At 49.5% G+C, this 19720-nt stretch overlaps 2 protein-coding genes across 2 annotated transcripts; both read left to right on the top strand.

Annotated features, from left to right (window-relative positions):
- Window positions 1–585: 585 nt before the first annotated feature.
- On the top strand, window positions 586–11932 carry LOC142912354 (3'-5' RNA helicase YTHDC2-like). The gene is made up of 8 exons (XM_076060523.1): window positions 586–674; window positions 6045–6194; window positions 6917–7119; window positions 7327–7493; window positions 9369–9474; window positions 10443–10599; window positions 11115–11350; window positions 11876–11932. Exons 2-8 carry the CDS (start codon window positions 6059–6061, stop codon window positions 11930–11932), a joined length of 1062 nt encoding a protein of 353 aa, XP_075916638.1. The 5' UTR covers window positions 586–674; window positions 6045–6058.
- Window positions 11933–13991: 2059 nt separating this feature from the next.
- Window positions 13992–19387, top strand: LOC142912353 (uncharacterized). The gene is made up of 5 exons (XM_076060522.1): window positions 13992–14034; window positions 16844–17797; window positions 18478–18622; window positions 18897–19122; window positions 19234–19387. Exons 2-5 carry the CDS (start codon window positions 16865–16867, stop codon window positions 19385–19387), a joined length of 1458 nt encoding a protein of 485 aa, XP_075916637.1. The 5' UTR covers window positions 13992–14034; window positions 16844–16864.
- The last annotated feature ends 333 nt before the right edge of the window (window positions 19388–19720 follow it).

Raw genomic sequence — 19720 nt, 5'->3', positions numbered from 1 at the left:
GCCCACCCCCCCGGCTTGAAACCAATTTGGTTTCGCCCACCCCTTAGCTAGTAACCAATTTGGTTTCGCCCACCCCCTTAGCTAGTAACCAATTTGGTTTCGCCCACCCCCTTAGCTTGTAATCAATTTGGTTTCGCCCACCCCCTCAGCTTGTAACCAATTTGGTTTCGCCCACCCCCCCTCAGCTTGTAACCAATTTGGTTTCGTCCACCCCCTCAGCTAGTAACCAATTTGGTTTCGCCCACCCCCTCAGCTAGTAACCAATTTGGTTTCGCCCACCCCCCCAGCTAGTAACCAATTTGGTTTCGCCCACACCCCTCAACTTGTCACCAAGTTGGTTTCGCCCACCCCCCCAGCTTGTAACCAATTTGGTTTCGCCCACCCCCCCAGCTTGTAACCAATTTGGTTTCGCCCACACCCCTCAACTTGTAACCAATTTGGTTTCGCCCTCCCCCCCAGCTTGTAACCAATTTGGTTTCGCCCACACCCCTCAGCTTGACACCAATTTGGTTTCGCCCACACCCCTCAGCTTGACACCAATTTGGTTTCGCCCTCCCCCCCTCAGCTTGACACCAATTTGGTTTCGCCCGTCAGCGTCACGATTTTGGTTCCACTTCACTTTGTAAGATCTCGGCTGGCCTTGGGAGTTTGCGGCTGAGGGAGTTTGCGACTGAGTGAGTTTTTTTTTAAACTTCCATCTTAATCCACCCGCACTTTTAAACATTTAAAACAAACAAAATACAAAATGTACCGACCGAGATTAATCGATTAACCCCTCGTTTTAAAAAGCGATCGAAACTAAAAAAAAGCCGGCTTCGGGGCCTGCAAGTCTGGGGGCCTTTCGCCGATTTCTTCCCTTCAATCGATCGAATGATCGATCGAACTCGTGGTGGTGGTGGTGTTTAACGTCGTTCGCGTGGACATCGTGAAACAACACGCCACGTGAACACAAAGACAAAGATCCCCCGTGTAGCCTTAGCAGGCTGTAGGGGGCAAGTGGTGTTAGTGACCCCCTTTCACATTCTAAAGATAAACACGTGTATACACACACAGTGTACACACACACACAGTGTACACACACACGTGTACACACACACAGTACACACACACGTGTACACACACACGTGTACACACACACACACGTGTATACACACAGTGTACACACACAGTGTACACACACGTGTACACACACACACGTGTACACACACACGTGTACACACACACACGTGTACACACACACGTGTACACACACACAGTACACACACACACGTGTACACACACACGTGTACACACACACACGTGTACACACACACGTGTACACACACGTCTACACACACACAGTGTACACACGTGTACACACACAGTGTACACACACACAGTGTACACACACACACACGTGTACACACACGTGTACACACACACATGTGTACACACACACACAGTGTACACACACACACAGGTGTACACACACACACACGTGTACACACACAGTGTACACACACACAGTGTACACACACACACACGTGTACACACACACGTGTACACACACGTGTACACACACACAGTGTACACACACAGTGTACACACACACGTGTACACACACAGTGTACACACACACACGTGTACACACACACAGTGTACACACACACATGTGTACACACACGTGTATACACACACGTGTACACACACACAGTGTACACACAGTGTACACACACACGTGTACACACACACGTGTACACACACACGTGTACACACACGTGTACACACACACGTGGCAAGAATAACAACAACACTTATTTGCCCTTGCTCGTCTCGTTGTGATTGTGCATGTGTCCGGTTTGCTTGTGTTCACCGCTTTTGTATTCCTCAACTGTGTTGCTTAATTTTATTTTACGGGAAGCATATTAAGATATATTCTTAGTTCTTTCGGTAAAGTCACCACGTTGAAGGGAAACAATAAAATAATAAAATATATAACAATAAAAAGAATATGAATTACTGCAGTCACGAAAGCTTTAAATCAAAATTTAAGCATATTAAGAGTTTACATTTTAACGTAAAGTAACAAGAAAATGTTGACACTCGTGAGAATTTTCAACGAGAAACGTGGCTCTGGGGAAGGATTCCAGAGGCACGCGCTGACCAACGAAGGCGGACAAGTGGGGAGGAGAGATAATCTTTTTGACTTTGTGAAGATATTAACATCACGTTTGTTATCATGTTGCAAGTGTGTTAACCGTTCATTTATTTGGGTTGATAGTATTTCATTAAAAAGCATACTTAATTTTTTTTTGCTGTGAATCACATTTTAAATATATGTATACACAATGTTGGGCACGTTATTGTTAGAATGTTTAATAATTGCACCGCACAGTGGAATTAAAACCTTTAATTTGTCAGTACGTAAAAAAATATTTGTTACAAGTTTAAACGGAATGCATTTAAGAAAAACACACGAATGTAGTTTGCTTGGAAATAATTAATGAATATTGATATATTTTTTATTTAAAGCTTTCGTGACTGCAGGGATTCATATTGTTGGTAATTCGGTAAAGTCACCTGCACGTAGAAGGGAAACAATAAAATAATAAAAATATAAAACAATAAAATTATTGTAAAACAATAAAGTTATTATTCTTGGTTCTTTCGGTAAAGTCACCACCACGTAGAAGGGAAACAATAAAATAATAAAAATATAAAACAATAAAATTATTGTAAAACAATAAAATTATTATTCTTGGTTCTTTCGGTAAAGTCACCACCACGTAGAAGGGAAACAATAAAATAATAAAAATAATAAAACAATAAAATTATTGTAAAACAAAATTATTATTCTTGGTTCTTTCGGTAAAGTCACCACCACGTAGAAGGGAAACAATAAAATAATAAAAAATATAAAACAATAAAATTATTGTAAAACAATACAATTATTATTCTTGGTTCTTTTTGTAAAGTCACCTGCACGTAGAAGGGAACCAATAACATAATACAAAATATAAAACAATAAAATTATTGTAAAACAATAAAATTATTATTCTTGGTTCTTTTTGTAAAGTCACCTGCACGTAGAAGGGAACCAATAAAATAATACAAAATATAAAACAATAAAATTCTCACGACGTTTCGACCGCAACACAAGCAATCATCATCAGATGATTTTATTGTTATTGTGTTATATTTTTATTATTTCATTGTTTCCCTTCTAACGTGGTGGTGACTTTACCAAAAGAACCAAGAATATGAATCCCTGCAGTCACGGAAGCTTTAAATCAAAATTCGTTCTTTTTTTCTATTAAAAGCGACAGCCCCGTAATGTGTTAACATTTTTGTTGAAGCCCTCTATTGTATATTGTGTGCCGTTGTATTGATATGGGCAAGGATAACTTAGGCGACTATCTCTGCGAGTCTCGGTGAAATCCCCTAACCCCCTTCATCTCGTGAAACGTCGTGGGAATTGTATCGCGTGATTTTATTATTTTATTCTCATTCTCTCACGTGGTGGTGGTGACTTTACCGAGAGAAGCAAAGAAGACGAATCCTGTATCATTATCACTTAGGGGCCGCCCATAAATGACGTCACACACCTATGGAGGGCGTCAGACGTTTGTGACGATGTGTGACGTAGGGGGGGAGGAGGGGTTGAGAAATGTGACGTCACATCAAAATGCGCAACTTTAAATATCTATATTCTTAGCTCTTTCGGTAAAGTCACGTTGAAGGGAAACAATAAAATAATAAAAATATATAAAACAATAAAAATTCTCACGACGTTTCGACCATAACACAAACGGTCGTCATCAGGCGTTATGGTCGAAACGTCGTGAGAATTTTTATTGTTTTATATATATTGTTATTTTATTGTTTCCCTTCAACGTGACTTTACCGAAAGAGCTAAGAATATGAATTACTGCAGTCACGAAAGCTTTAAATCAAAATTTAAATATCTACTTAATTAAATAGAATTGTTATAACGGCACTAATTTTGAATAATTTTCATTATTAACTATTTGATGTTTTAAATTTACTAAGGTCACCTTTTATTTATTCCATGAAGGAGCATTTCGCTTCTCCGTGGGAGAATGGTGATGCATACATTTAGTAAAAAACATTTTGAATGATTGTTATTAAACATTTTGATTTTAATGATTCTACCAGGGCTTTTCATTCTGTGGAATGAATATGTAATTGATATTATTGTACTCTCCATTTTGCTTCGTTCTACTGCAAAGTTTCAAGTATTTTTTTAATAGAATTACTTTTAATATTTTATAATTCTACAAATGTTTTCTCCTACAACATCAGAGTGCAGCGCCACATTAAATACGCACTACAATGACAATAGTGTAAAGCGATTTGAAGCGTGTTTCATTTTAAAAATGGAAATATGGTTTGGGGGGTGTGGGGGGCAGAACTTTGTGACGTCATATTTCAGGGGCGTCTGACTTTGTGACGCTGTGTGACGAGGGGGGCAGGGGGGGGGGGTCAAAAATCGGCCAAACTCGTGTGACGTCATTTATGGACGGCCCCTTATGGGAACATTGCTTTTGACATACACGATTTTGAGATAGGCGTGCTTTTCGCGTATGCCAAGGAGTGCCTGTGGGGAGCGGTTAGTGTAGCGGTTAGTGCGCCGAGCTACAAACCTGGCGACCCGGGTTCGATTCCCACTCACGGCCAACACCAGTGACGATTGTCTGAACTGCTCCCGGGCCTCCCCTAGGTCGACTCAGCCTCAAATGAGTACCTGGTGCGATGCGGAAACATTGCCACGAAGGAGACAAAGGGTGGCCGGGCGTGGTGTTGGCCACCCACCCCCCTTGTTTGCTGTGCCGGCCTTCATAGGTGCTTCCCTAACAGCACTTGCCCCGACAGTCTGTTACAGGCTACACGGGGAGGGGGTCTTTGTAATGGAACAAATTCTGAATTAAACTCTAAGAGACAGGGACAGGAGCGTGTGTATGTTGAGCGTCTTTCGCACCGTACGTAGCCAAACCGTGCTGACCAGAGGCGTGGGGGAAGGGCAACGAACTTCAACGCAAAATCAGCTTCAAAGAAGTTTGTTTTCGGCATAGAGAAAGCACATTGATTAGAGAACGTACGAAAAGGTAAGAGACACATTGTCAAGAGAGAGGCGAGCGGGATTGTGCGGGGCGTTGGCGTTCTAAGGCACGGCCAAGGGCAGTGTCAGAGAATGTAAGTGTGTGGGCACGTCTAGTAGAACCTCTTTTGCACTGCACGTAGCCACCCGTGCTAATCGGGACAGCGGCCCAGCCAAGAGGAGAAAACGTGCCTGAGACCATCCCACTGCCGAGTTGGGAGCGATGAAAATCGGCTCATTCATTGGTTACGTTTTTTTGAAGCCAGCTGGCCAGGCGTTAGGGCAAAACGGAGCCCAACCTTTCACCCAGGCAACTGGCGAGCACGGACTAAGCTTGTGATTCGCATGCACTAACCTACGTACCCGCTCACCTACCCACCCAACCTATACAAGACAAAGATCCCCCGTGTAGTCTTAACAGGCTGTTGGAGGAGGTGCCGTTAGCGAGCACCTATGAGGGCCGGCACGGGTGGGTGGCCGGCACCACGCCTGATCGCCTTCGTCTCCCGAGTGGCGATGTTTACATACTACATTCGGTAATCATTTGAGGCTGAGTCGACCTAGGAGAGGCATATGATCGGTTCAGATAATTGTCACTGGTGTTGGCCGTCAGCGGGAATCGGGTTCGTAGCGCAGCAGCGTGCTAACCGCTACAGTACCGGTCCCCATATCTACCTGTGCACCTGCCTGCCCACATGCATGTCCACCTACATGCCTACCTACCTGCCTGCCTGCCTCGTCACGCACTCGCAAACCCACTCATATACTTGCCCACCTACACGCCTACCCGTGCGCCTGCATGCACACCTATCCGTCTACCCGCTCGCCCACCCACCCACCCACCCACACACCCACACGCCCACACACCCACCCACCCACCCACCTAACCCGCCCACCCACCGGTAAATTAACGCTGCCCCCCACGTTCCTCGCTGCGTTTCGGTAGCAAGGGGGGGGCCGATGCAGCGCCTCACCGTGCGCAAGAAGGAGACAGCGGAGGTGGCGGGCGCCGAGATGTCATTTGCGCTGTCGCAACGGGCGCGCCACGCCGCCCGTGTGCTTCTGCAGCGCTTCCCCGACACTGGCTCTGACCCAGGTTCGTTCCCGCTTTGGAGTTGCCGGCGACGTTTTTTTTTTCCGTGGTGCTCCATTGGTGCCCTCTATCAACTAATCTATTCAGGCATTATTTTACCGGGTAAGGCTGCGCTGAGCTGCGTAGCCATTTATCAGCAGCGACCTGGCCACAAAATGATTGCTCGAATGAAGTGGCTTATCACGTGGACGTTCGCAGCAGCCAAATACGCTCAACGCACGTCGATTCGAGAGAGACACCGCAAACTCCAAATATACAGCAGCAGATGTCGTGGTTGGGATCGAACCCACGACCTCCTGTATACCAGGCGAGGGAGTTAACATCTCCTAGCCACCATGATGATGATGAGGGAGAGAGACACAGACTCCAAATATACAGCAGCAGATATCGGGGTTGGGATCGAACCCACGACCTCCTGTATACCAGGTGAGGGAGTTAACATCTAGCCACCATGATGATGACGAGGGAGAGAGACACAGACTCCAAATATACAGCAGATGTCGGGGTTGGGATCGAACCCACGACATCCTGTATACCAGGCGAGGGAGTTAACATCTAGCCACCATGATGATGATGAGGGAGAGAGACACAGACTCCAAATATACAGCAGCATATGTCGGGGTTGGGATCGAACCCACGACCTCCTGTACACCAGGCGAGGGAGTCAACATCTAGCCACCGTGGCACCCGTGACGCTGATGCAATTCGACGCGTGTCACTCACAGGGGCGAGACGCGAGGCGAGCAGGCCGAGCGGACGGCTCAACGACGGGATCGCTCAGGTCCCGCCACCGCGGGGGCGATCGGAGCTGGAGGCGTTCCGCCAGACCCTCCCCGTGGCCGCGTTCCGGGAGCAGTTGCTGGGCACCATCGCCAAGTCCAACATCCTGCTGGTGCTGGGCGAGACCGGCTCCGGCAAAACCACGCAGGTGCTCGCAGCACAGTCCTAGAACTCGGCGCTCCTTCATTCAGCATGTCGGGCTCATTTCCCCAGGACCACCACCACGACGAGCGGGGTGAACGTGGATTATTATTTTATTTTTTACCCCCGAATTGCGATCTTGAGGACTGCCTCCGATCACCGCTTAACACTCGGCGCGCGCCGCCGCCCGTGTCGTCCCCCACCCCCCCGGCAGATCCCTCAGTACATCCTGGACGAGGGCAGCCGCCTGGGGTCGCCGTGCCGCGTGATTTGCGCGCAGCCGCGCCGAATCTCTGCCGTCGCCGCGGCCGAGAGGGTGGCGGAGGAGCGAGGGGAGGGCGTCGGCCAGACCGTCGGCTACCAGATCCGGTTGGAGAGCAAGTGCGTGTACGCGTGTTGGCGCTTCCGTTGTGCGCGCGTGCGCGTGTGTGTGTGTTCTGTTGTTTTTGTTGTTGTTGTTGTGTTTTCCCTCTGGGCCGTGTGCTATTGTAATTTTTCTCGTCGTTTCATTCCAACTGTGCTAGTCGCGCCCCCACGATTAGCGCGGTCGGCTGCGTACGGTGTGAAAGACGTTCAACGTACACACGCGCACATGCACACATACGTTTGTTATTGTGTACTTTTACCGCTGTGTCCTGTCGTGTTTCTCCCTGCCCTGCGCCGTGTCCTTTCGTTGAGTTGTGTGATTTTTAGGGTTGTGTTCGGTTTGCGTTTCTCCGTCCTGTCTGAGCTCTGCAGTGACACAACTCTACGAAAACCGAGCCGGTGCAACAATATTTACGGCACATTTATTTTTGGTTAGGCAACGAAGAAATTATCTTGACAAAAACAGCTGTCGTGAAATCCTTCCTCTGCACGATGCAAGCCAAACAACAATTTGCCATGGGTATGGGTGGGGGTGCAGAACAATTGTCACAAGGAAATTTAGCATATCGCTTTATAGGCATTGTATACGATTGCTGAATTTGTGTTGATGGAATTGTTCTTCAACTCAACTGTCGGTGGTGAGCTGAAACAATCTTGTTGGGCGCACAGTGAAACACTTTTACCACCATGTGGTAATTTAATTGGTTTGGCTGTGTCGGCTGGTGGGGGGAGGACTTCACACACGTTGGACCATTGAGCACGGTTGGCTACGTACGGTGGTGCGAAAGAAGTTCAACTTGCATACCTACGTTAAATTTACGAATCGTAATATTGACTGACAACCTAGATGTTAGGTTAACAGGAAAACACCATGTATGTATTTGAGATCCCTTATACCTCAGCTTATCACTCAGCTATTTCAATGCTAAATTCTATGCTAATTCCTTTGTCAAGGGGTGCCTCTGCGGATGTGTATACTTTAACTTAGCTATTTCAATGAGCCATTTCAATGCTAAATTCTATGCTAATTCCTTTGTCAAGGGGTGCCTCTGCGGATGTGTATACTTTAACTTAGCTATTTCAATGAGCCATTTCAATGCTAAATTCTATGCTAATTCCTTTGTCAAGGGGTGCCTCTGCGGATGTGTATACTTTAACTTAGCTATTTCAATGAGCCATTTCAATGCTAAATTATATGCTAATTCCTTTGTCAAGGGGTACCTCTGCGGATGTGTATACTTTAACTTAGCTATTTCAATGAGCCATTTCAATGCTAAATTCTATGCTAATTCCTTTGTCAAGGGGTGCCTCTGCGGATGTGTACACTTTAACTTAGCTATTTCAATGAGCCATTTCAATGCTAAATTCTATGCTAATTCCTTTGTCAAGGGGTGCCTCTGCAGATGTGTATACTTTAACTTAGCTATTTCAATGAGCCATTTCAATGCTAAATTATATGATAATTCCTTTGTCAAGGCGCTTAGTGTTTTTCTTCTCACACAGCTTAAAGGTCGTGATCTGAGCGTGGCTTTTTTCACTCCAGCGCTGTCCTACCAGACAGTCTCGTCCCTTCACCTGATGAAGGCCGCTTGTGTTGTGGCCGAAACGTCGTGATTTTTGTTATTTTATTTTTTACCTACGTGGTGACTTTACCCAATAGAACCAAAGAGTATCCCTCATTAAAGGTCGTGATCTCAGCGTGGCTTCTCTCACTCCAGCGCTGTCCTCCAGACAGTCTCGTCCCTTCACCTGATGAAGGCCGCTTGTGTTGTGGCCGAAACGTCGTGATTTTTGTTATTTTATTTTTAACCTGCTACGTGGTGACTTTACCCAATAGAACCAAAGAGTATCCCTCATACCGTCGCGTTCCGCACGCGGCGTTGCGCGCAGGGTCTCGCCAAAGACGCTCCTCACGTTCTGCACCAACGACGTGCTGCTGAGGACCCTCATGGCCGGAGACAGCGCCACGTCTACCGTCGTGACGCACATCATCGTGGTACGTGCCGAGCTACAGTCGATCCACCACACACCGGTGCTCAAAAGTTTTCTTTTCAGTCTAATCTAGATTTGAAGTTTTCGTGACTGCAGGGGTCCACGCCCCTGGGTTCTCTCGGTAAAGTCACCGTGGTAGGTAGAAAATGAAATGAATTAAATCACGGCGTTTCGGGCGCGCGCACACGCAAGCGTCAGTCAGCAGGTGGAACAACCACAGCAAGAAAGAATTGCTGAAGTGGGCAAAAGGGCTGCTGCTGCTGTCACAAGAGGCTATCGAGGCCTGTAGATGTGGTTGTCCCACCTGCTGACGGACCCTTGTGTGTGCGCTCGCTCGAAACGTCGTGATTTTAATTTATTTTATTTTATTCGGTCTAACCCAAGATGTGGCCAGTTCCGGTTTCTGAGTTTTTGTTCGGTTTTAGTGTCTCAATCATTGGATTGACAACGGACTGTATGTACATGGTGAAGTTTAATTATTGTTATGAAGCTGGTGCTGATGCTGTTGCTACTGGTTGGTTAAAGGTGATGATGGTGGTGATGCTGGTAGTGTTGTTGCTGCTGCTAAGGGTGGTGGTTATTGATGGTTCTGCTGGTGGTGGTGATGGTTAAGGGTGGTGATGATGGTAGTGATAATTGTGGTGGTGGTGGTGATTACGGGTGGTGATGATGATGGTGGTAGTGCTGGTGTTGGTTCTGGTGGTGGTATTGGTGGTGGTTCTTAAAGAGTGGTGCTTGCCACCCACCCCCTTGTGTACCGTGCCTGCCTTCATAGGAGCTACTCGCTTACAGCACTTGCCCCAACGAGTCTGTTAAGGCTATACGGGGGATCTTTGTCTTGTCAGTTGGTCATGATAGATTTTTGTTAACTGGTGGTGGCGAAATTGGCAATGGTGATGATGGCGGTGGTGGTGGTGGTTACATTGACGATGATGATGATGATGGCAGCGTTGGCGGTGATGTATCCACTAGGACGAGATCCATGAACGCGACCGCTTCTGCGACATCCTGCTCATCAAGCTGCGCGACATTCTGGAGCGGCAGTGCAACCTCCGCGTCGTGCTGATGAGCGCCCCCCTCAACGTCTCACTCTTTTCAGAGTACTTCGGCGGCTGCCCCGTCGTCAGACGTGAGAGACGGCTAAATCCATCCGTCGGTTGAACACGTAGCGGTAGGCTTTCGCGACCAATATTATCGATAATGTATTAGAGGTTTTTTTGGGTTTGATCGCGTCAATGTAAATGTGTTGTTAAACCCGACGGCCAATTTGTAAGATTTTGTCACGTAAAACAAAATATCGTTACTAGCACGGCGCACCGTTGTGTTGGAGGAGTAAACCCACAACATTTACCATTGGAGTGCGACATTTGCCGGTTGTAATTACCGAACGGTAAATGTTGTGGGTTTACTCCTCCAGCACACCGGTGTGTGCCGAATTAGCAACTCGTTGGCCACGTTTTGTTTACTTGACAAACCTCGCTAACCGGCTGCTGCGTCGGGTGGTGGCAGGTTTAACGACACAACATTTATATTCACTCGATCTAACCGTGCGTCGGCGGCGGCGGTGGCGGCGGCGGGCCAAACGCAACGGCGATGTTGGACGTGGCGGTGTGCACGCCGTGTTGCCTCTCGTCCGTGGGCCAGTGCCTGGGAGGCTTTTCGAGGTGAAGCGGTTCTTTCTGGAGGACATCCTGCCCACCACTGGTTACAAGTCTAAGGAGATGGAGAGACGCCAGAAGGAGAAAGATCAACGTACGTACAGCCGGCAAAAACCACCCCCCCCCACCACCCACCCGCCCCCCGCATTGCTTGAGAGAGCCTCCCATTGTGTTGAGGCGGCGATCTCCAACTGTATCGGAATCAGGAGAATATTGATAGTGGTAGGAACCTCCTGGTTACACCACCAGCCCACACGGGGATTATTGTTGTTGTGTCCGTCCGTCGTGCATCCAAAAATGGGAGAGGTGGGGCTGGGTGGAGAGGGGAGGGTGGGGAGGGGCTGGGTAGGGAGGGAGGGGCTGGGTAGGGAGGGGAGGGTGGGGAGGGGCTGGGTGGGGAGGAAGGGGCTGGGTGGGGAGGGTGGGGAGGGTGGGGAGGGTGGGGCTGGGTGGGGAGGGGAGGGTGGGGCTGGGTGGGGAGGGGAGGGTGGGGAGGGGCTGGGTGGGGAGGGTGGGGCTGGGGGTGGGGGTGGGAGGGGTGGGGCCGGGGGGGCAGGGGCTGGTCACCCCGTGGTGCCCTTATAAAACTCAACGTTTAACCTACTCACGCCGGCTTGTGCCCGCCCTCACAGTCGGGCATATTTGCGGAATACACCACGGAGCCGCCGTTGACCCTGGTCGTTGACCAAGCAACCCAACGTTCCTACCGGCTCCCTCCGCAGGAGAATGTGTTTGTTCATATTGGAGGAATCCAATCAGCCAATGTCAACTGGGCTCTTCCGTCGCTCTTCTTCTTCATCATGATTGTGCAATCGCATCGCCACAGTAGCCGTGTTGTTATTATTAACACTGTGAATGTTGTCGTTATTGTTGTGTGTTGTTGTTGTTTTATAAACTGTCGTCCGTGTCGTTATTATTATTATTAACACTGTGAATGTTGTCGTTATTGTTGTGTGTTGTTGTTGTTGTATAAACTGTCGTCCGTGTCGTTATTATTATTAACACTGTGAATGTTGTCGTTATTGTTGTGTGTTGTTGTTGTTTTATAAACTGTCGTCCGTGTCGTTATTATTATTAACACTGTGAATGTTGTCGTTATTGTTGTGTGTTGTTGTTTTATAAACTGTCGTCCGTGTTGTTATTATTATTAACACTGTGAATGTTGTCGTTATTGTTGTGTGTTGTTGTTTTATAAACTGTCGTCCGTGTTGTTATTATTATTAACACTGTGAATGTTATCGTTATTGTTGTGTGTTGTTGTTTTATAAACTGTCGTCCGTGTTGTTGTTATTATTATTAACACTGTGAATGTTGTCGTTATTGTTGTGTGTTGTTGTTGTTTTATAAACTGTCGTCCGTGTTGTTGTTATTATTATTAACACTGTGAATGTTGTCGTTATTGTTGTGTGTTGTTGTTTTATAAACTGTCGTCCGTGTTGTTGTTATTATTATTAACACTGTGAATGTTATCGTTATTGTAGTATGTTGTTGTTGTTTTATAAACTGTCGTCCGTGTTGTTGTTATTATTATTAACACTGTGAATGTTGTCGTTATTGTTGTGTGTTGTTGTTTTATAAACTGTCGTCCGTGTTGTTATTATTATTAACACTGTGAATGTTGTCGTTATTGTTGTGTGTTGTTGTTTTATAAACTGTCGTCCGTGTTGTTGTTATTATTATTAACACTGTGAATGTTGTCGTTATTGTTGTGTGTTGTTGTTGTTTTATAAACTGTCGTCCGTGTTGTTGTTATTATTATTAACACTGTGAATGTTGTCGTTATTGTTGTGTGTTGTTTTATAAACTGTCGTCCGTGTTGTTGTTATTATTATTAACACTGTGAATGTTATAGTTATTGTTGTGTGTTGTTGTTTTATAAACTGTCGTCCGTGTTGTGCATCCACAAGTACAGGTGTGTGTGTCACAGACTTAGTGCATCCACAAGTACAGGTGTGTGTGTGTGTCGGACTTAGTGCATCCACAAGTACAGGTGGGTCGGTGTGTGTGTGTGTCGGACTTAGTGCATCCACCAGTACAGATGGGTCGGTGTGTGTGTGTCGGACTTCACGCATCCACAAGTACAGGTGTGTGTGTGTGTCGGACTTAGTGCATCCACAAGTACAGGTGGGTGTGTGTGTGTTGGCTTAGTGCATCCACAAGTACAGGTGTGTGTGTGTGTCGGCTTAGTGCATCCACAAGTACAGGTGTGTGTGTGTGTGTCGGACTTAGTGCATTCACAAGTACAGGTGTGTGTGTGTGTGTCGGACTTAGTGCATCCACAAGTACAGGTGGGTGTGTGTGTGTTGGCTTAGTGCATCCACAAGTACAGGTGTGTGTGTGTGTCGGCTTAGTGCATCCACAAATACACGTGGGTGTGTGTGTGTCGGCGGTGGGTGGCTTACTGCAGCTACCATATCATGCGTCCTGTGCTGGAAGAAATAAAGCCTCCAGTTAAATTTTTGACTTGTTACACTGGTCTACAGCCAAAATGCTTTCGAGAAATAAACATGTAGTCCAACTTTACTAATTCTGTGTCACTGAGCTGTCCACTTGACACTGATGTTCCGCTGTGTCTGTTCCACCTGAAGAAGGAGACTTGTGTTGCCTCCGAAACGTCGTGATTTAATTGTTTTCTTTTGTTTTATTTTATTTTACCTCCGTGACTCCACCGTACAAATTGATTCTCATTCTTTCGTGAGGAGTCGACTCCTTTTTAATCGCATTAAGAATCGACTCCCATTGACTTGCACGGGGAATCGGATTGTAGAGTTGTATTAGAAATCGATTGCTCATTGAATTGCATGAGCAATCGACTTAGCGTCTGAATCAATACCTTGTCGACTTGTGTTTGGAACCGGTTCGTCGTGTGGAGTTGGATCCGGGTCTGGGGGGTTCAGCATCGCCTGGTGAGTTTACACTCAACACTCACCACTACTCACCACTCACCACTAGTACACTCACCACTAGTACACTCACCACTAGTACACTCACCACTCACCACTACTCACCACTAGTACACTCACCACTAGTACACTCACCACTCACCACTAGTACACTCACCCCTAGCACACTTACCACTCACCACTAGTACACTCACCACTACTCAACACTCACCACTAGCACACTCACCACTACTCACCACCACTCACCACTAGTACACTCACCACTACTCACCACTAGTACACTCACCACTAGTACACTCACCACTAGTACACTCACCACTAGTACACTCACCACTACTCACCACTCACCACTACTCACCACTCGCCACTAGTACACTCACCACTACTCACCACTACTCACCACTAGTACACTCACCACTCACCACTAGTACACTCACCACTAGTACACTCACCACTACTCACCACTACTCAACACTCACCACTAGTACACTCACCACTAGTACACTCACCACTAGTACACCCACCACTAGTACACTCACCACTACTCACCACTAGTACACTCACCACTAGTACACTCACCACTAGTACACCTACCACTCACCACTACTCACCACTAGTACACTCACCACTAGTACACTCACCACTCACCACTAGTACACTCACTACTCACCACTACTCACCACTAGTACACTCACCACTAGTACACTCACCACTAGTACACTCACCACTCACCACTACTCACCACTCACCACTACTCACCACTAGTACACTCACCACTAGTACACTCACCACTACTCACCACTCACCACTACTCACCACTAGTACACTCACCACTAGTACACTCACCACTCACCACTACTCACCACTCACCACTACTCACCACTAGTACACTCACCACTAGTACACTCACCACTCACCACTACTCACCACTCACCACTAGTACACTCACCACTAGTACACTCACCACTACTCACCACTAGTACACTCACCACTAGTACACTCACCACTAGTACACCCACCACTCACCACTACTCACCACTAGTACACTCACCACTCACCACTACTCACCACTCACCACTACTCACCACTACTCACCACTAGTACACTCACCACTAGTACACTCACCACTAGTACACTCACCACTCACCACTACTCACCACTACTCACCACTACTCACCACTCACCACTAGTACACCGCTGTGTCTGTTCCACCTGAAGAAGGAGACTTGTGTTGCCTCCGAAACGTCGTGATTTAATTGTTTATTTTATTTTGTTTTATTTTACCTCCGTGACGCCACCGTATAAATTGATTCTCAACATTGTTTCGTGAGGAGTCGACTCCTTTTTAAACGCATTAAGAATCGACTCCTATTGACTTGCACGGGGAATCGGATTGAAGAGTTGTATTAGAATTCGATTGCTCATTGAATTGCATGAGAAATCGACTTAGAGTCTGAATCAATACCTTGTCGACTTGTGTTTGGAACCGGTTCGTCGTGTGGAGTTGGATCCGGGTTTGGGGGGTTCAGCATCGCCTGGTGAGTTTACACTCAACACTCACCACTACTTACCACTAGTACACTCACCACTAGTACACTCACCACTAGTACACTCACCACTACTCACCACTAGTACACTCACCACTACTCACCACTAGTACACTCACCACTCACCACTAGTACACTCACCACTCACCACTACTCACCACTCACCACTACTCACCACTAGTACACTCACCACTAGTACACTCACCACTAGTACACTCACCACTAGTACACTCACCACTCACCACTAGTACACTCACCACTACTCACCACTAGTACACTCACCACTCACCACTAGTACACTCACCACTACTCACCACTAGTACACTCACCACTACTCACCACTCACCACTAGTACACTCACCACTAGTACACTCACCACTACTCTCCACTCACCACTACCCACCACTAGTACACTCACCACTAGTACACTCAACACTCACCACTACTCACCACTCACCACTAGTACACTCACCACTACTCACCACTACTCACCACTCACCACTAGTACACTCACCACTAATACATTCACCACTACTCACCACTAGTACACTCACCACTAGTACACTCACCACTAGTACACTCACCACTACTCACCACTCACCACTACTCACCACTCACCACTACTCACCACTAGTACACTCACCACTACTCACCACTAGTACACTCACCACTAGTACACTCACCACTACTCAACACTCACCACTACTCACCACTCACCACTAGTACACTCACCACTACTCACCACTAGTACACTCACCACTCACCATTACTCACCACTAGTACACTCACCACTAGTACACCCACCACTCACCACTACTCACCACTCACCACTAGTACACTCACCACTAGTACACTCACCACTCACCACTACTCACCACTAGTACACTCACCACTAGTACTCTCACCACTCACCACTACTCACCACTAGTACACTTACCACTAGTACACTCACCACTAGTACACTCACCACTAGTACACTCACCACTCACCACTAGCACACTCACCACTAGTACACTCACCACTAGTACACTCACCACTCACCACTACTCACCACTAGTACACCCACCACTCACCACTAGTACACTGACCACTAGTACACTCACCACTCACCACTACTCACCACTAGTACACTCACCACTCACCACTAGTACACTCACCACTAGTACACTCACCACTACTCACCACTAGTACACTCACCACTCACCACTAGTACACTCACCACTAGTACACTCACCACTCCCCCACTCCCCCTCCCTCCCCCCCAGGACGAGGACTTTGTCACCACCATGGCCAACGCGGCCTTCCTGTCTCACGCTCTGCGCCCTGACCCTTCTGCTGTCCCTGCTGCTGTTGCTGCCCCTGCTGTCCCTGCTGCTGCTGCCCCTGCTGTCCCTGCTGCCCCCGCTGTCCCTGCTGCCCCTGTTGCTGCCCCTGCTGTCCCTGCTGCTGCTGCCCCTGCTGCTGCTGTCCCTGCTGTCCCTGCTGCCCCTGCTGCTGTCCCTGCTGCTGCTGCCCCTGCTGCCCCCGCTGTCCCTGCTGTTGCTGTCCCTGCTGCTGCTGTCCCTGCTGTCCCTGCTGCTGTCCCTGCTGCTGCTGCCCCTGCTGTTGCTGCCCCTGCTGCTGCTGTCCCTGCTGCTGCTGCCCCTGCCGCCGCTGCCCCTGCTGCCCCTGCCGCCGCTGCCCCTGCTGTCCCTGCTGCTGCTCCTGCTGCTGTCCCTGCTGCTACTGCCGCACTGCCGCTTAGCTCCCCGCTGTGCCGCTGGTGGCTCGGCTTCCTGGGCGCTCTCAGACGCTGCTGCTGCTGCTGCACCACCACCAACACCACCGCCGCTGGCTGTGGTGTTGGTGGTGTTGGTGGTGGTGGGGGTGGTGGTGTTGGTGGCGGTGGTGGCGGTGGTGTTGGTGGTGTTGGTGGTGTTGGTGGGGGTGGTGGCGGTGGTGGTGTTGGTGGTGGTGTTATTGGTGGTGGTGTTGGTGGCGGTGGTGTTGGTGGTGGTGGTGTTGTCGGTGGTGGTGTTGGTGGCGGTGGTGGTGTTGGTGGTGGTGGGGGTGGTGGTGTTGGTGGTGGTGGCGGTGGTGGTGGTGTTGGTGGGGGTGGTGGCCGTGGTGGCAGTGGTGGTTGCGAGCAACCCGAGGAGTGGGCGGTGGCAGTGGTGAGGGCGGCTGGGACGCCGCGCTCACTCCTCACGCTGCTCACTGACCGTGAGGACGACGACCAGGTGAGACCACGGGTGGGGCGCACAAGGATATGTGTCTGTGTGTGTGTAGGTCGACTCAGCCTCAAATGAGTACCTGGAGGGATGTGTAAACATCGCCGCTAGGGAGACAAAGGCGGCCGGGCATGGTGCTGGCCACCCACCCCCTCGTGTGCTGTGCCGGCCTTTAAAGGCGCTCGCTAACAGCACTTGCCCCTACAGTCTGTTAAGGCTATACGGGGTATCTTTGTCTGTGCGCGGCACGGGCTAGAGAAGAGATGGAGTGACGTGGTACAAGAGGATGTGGAGCTGAGTCGACTTCCCGATGACTGGTACCAGCGGTGTAAAAATCGGCCTCTGTGGAGGAGGCTCGTGAAGGACGCTACTGGGCAGTTGGAGGCAGTCGCCCTCCAACAACAACGGAGGGCGGAGGAGCGACGCTCAGAACAACGAGCGGAGCGCCGGGTGGCTAAAGCACAGCAGGTTGGCACAGGAGGGGGCACAGGCGGTGCATCAGCCAGTCATCTCAGTCGACCCGTGGCACCTGGGTCTGTCCCTTGACCTTCTGCCAGCGGGCGTTCGACACTTCACGTGGCCTCAAGGTGCACATAGCCTGGCACAAGCGTCGTGGTGACATCACCGCCACTTGGTGGCGTATGGCGGTTGTTGTTTGTGCATCTCCTCATCTCCCCGTGCCCCCACAGGTGCGTGCATATGCATGTGAGGTGTTGCAAGTCCTCAGCTCCAACCATGTTGGCGCATTGGCCCTCTGCAACAATGGAGGCATCACGGCCTTCGCCAGCCTGCTGGGACGCACTCACAACCCTCACACCCTGGAGAAGATCACCGGTAGCAACCCACCCACACTCACCACCCACTCTCGCCACCCACACTCACCACTCACCACCCACTCTCGCCACCCACACTCACCACCCACGCTCACCACCCACACTCACCACCCACACTCACCACCCATGCTCGCCACGCTCGTCACGCTCACCACTCTCACCACGCTCACTACTCTCACCAGGCTCACCACTCTCACCAGGCTCACCACTCTCGCCATGCTCACCACCCACACTCACCACTCACACTCACCACCCACCCACCCTCGCCACCCCAGGCACGCTGTGGAACCTGTCGTGCCACGAGCCTCTGAGGGCTGCGCTGGTGGAGCTCTGCCTCCCGGCGCTGGTGGAGCTCGTGCTGGTGCCAGAGAGCGGCTGGAGGAGCAACGTTGGAGACAAACCCTCCTCACCGTCCTCACCTAGCTCGCCCGTCTCACCCTCCTCACTCAGCTCGCCCGCCTCGCCTTCCGCGGCGTTCTGCAACGCCTTGGCGTGCCTGCGGTAAGGCGCGCCGAGACAGACGTGACGGGGACGTTGCGGTGGACGCGACGGGAATGTCGTGGTTGACGTGACGGGGACGTCAGGGTTCACGTCACGGCGGTGACGTTGCAGGGAGTTGAGCTTGGCAGACCCGGACAGGCGGCTGAGCATGCGGCAGTGCGAGGGGCTGGTGGACTGCGTGCTGCACTTCATCCGCTCGGCACTCAAAGGGCACAACATCGAGACTCAGGTGACCCCCACACCAAGATGGGTAGTGGTAAAGTAGTGGTTAGCGCTACGAACCCGGCGACCCGGGTTCAATTCCCGCTCGTGGCCAACACCGGTGAAGATTATCTGAAATGGTCCTGGGCCTCCCCTAGGTGTACTCAGCCTCAATTGAGTACCTGGTGTGGTGTGTAAACATCGCCACTGAGCAGACAAAGGTGGTCGGGCGTTGTGCTTGCCACCAACCCCCTCGTGTGCCGTTCCGGTCTCTTCATAGGTGCTCGCTAACAGCACTTGCCCCTACAGTCTGTTGAGGCTATATGGAGGGTCTTTGTTTATGTATGTGTATGTATGTACACGTGTGTGGATGTATGTGTATGTGTATGTATGTCCG

Source organism: Petromyzon marinus, unplaced genomic scaffold (assembly GCF_048934315.1).
Source record: "Petromyzon marinus isolate PM22_M1 ecotype Great Lakes invasive population unplaced genomic scaffold, UKy_Petmar_22M1.pri1.0 PM_G_Scaffold_2, whole genome shotgun sequence".
Taxonomy (NCBI): Eukaryota; Metazoa; Chordata; class Hyperoartia; order Petromyzontiformes; family Petromyzontidae; genus Petromyzon; species Petromyzon marinus.
The sequence above is the reverse complement of the archived record's forward strand: the minus strand, read 5'-3'. Positions and strand labels throughout refer to the sequence as shown.

What these genes read in the sequence shown, in the direction of transcription:
- LOC142912354 (XM_076060523.1), top strand. Translation starts at nt 6,059, where the DNA reads ATGCAGCGCCTCACCGTGCGCAAGAAGGAGACAGCGGAGGTGGCGGGC. An exon ending in CGACACTGGCTCTGACCCAG is followed by an intron (nt 6,195 to 6,916) that starts GTTCGTTCCCGC and finishes TGTCACTCACAG; the next exon opens with GGGCGAGACGCGAGGCGAGC. An exon ending in CGGCTGCCCCGTCGTCAGAC is followed by an intron (nt 10,600 to 11,114) that starts GTGAGAGACGGC and finishes TCCGTGGGCCAG; the next exon opens with TGCCTGGGAGGCTTTTCGAG.
- LOC142912353 (XM_076060522.1), top strand. Translation starts at nt 16,865, where the DNA reads ATGGCCAACGCGGCCTTCCTGTCTCACGCTCTGCGCCCTGACCCTTCT. An exon ending in ACCGTGAGGACGACGACCAG is followed by an intron (nt 17,798 to 18,477) that starts GTGAGACCACGG and finishes GTGCCCCCACAG; the next exon opens with GTGCGTGCATATGCATGTGA. An exon ending in AACGCCTTGGCGTGCCTGCG is followed by an intron (nt 19,123 to 19,233) that starts GTAAGGCGCGCC and finishes GTGACGTTGCAG; the next exon opens with GGAGTTGAGCTTGGCAGACC.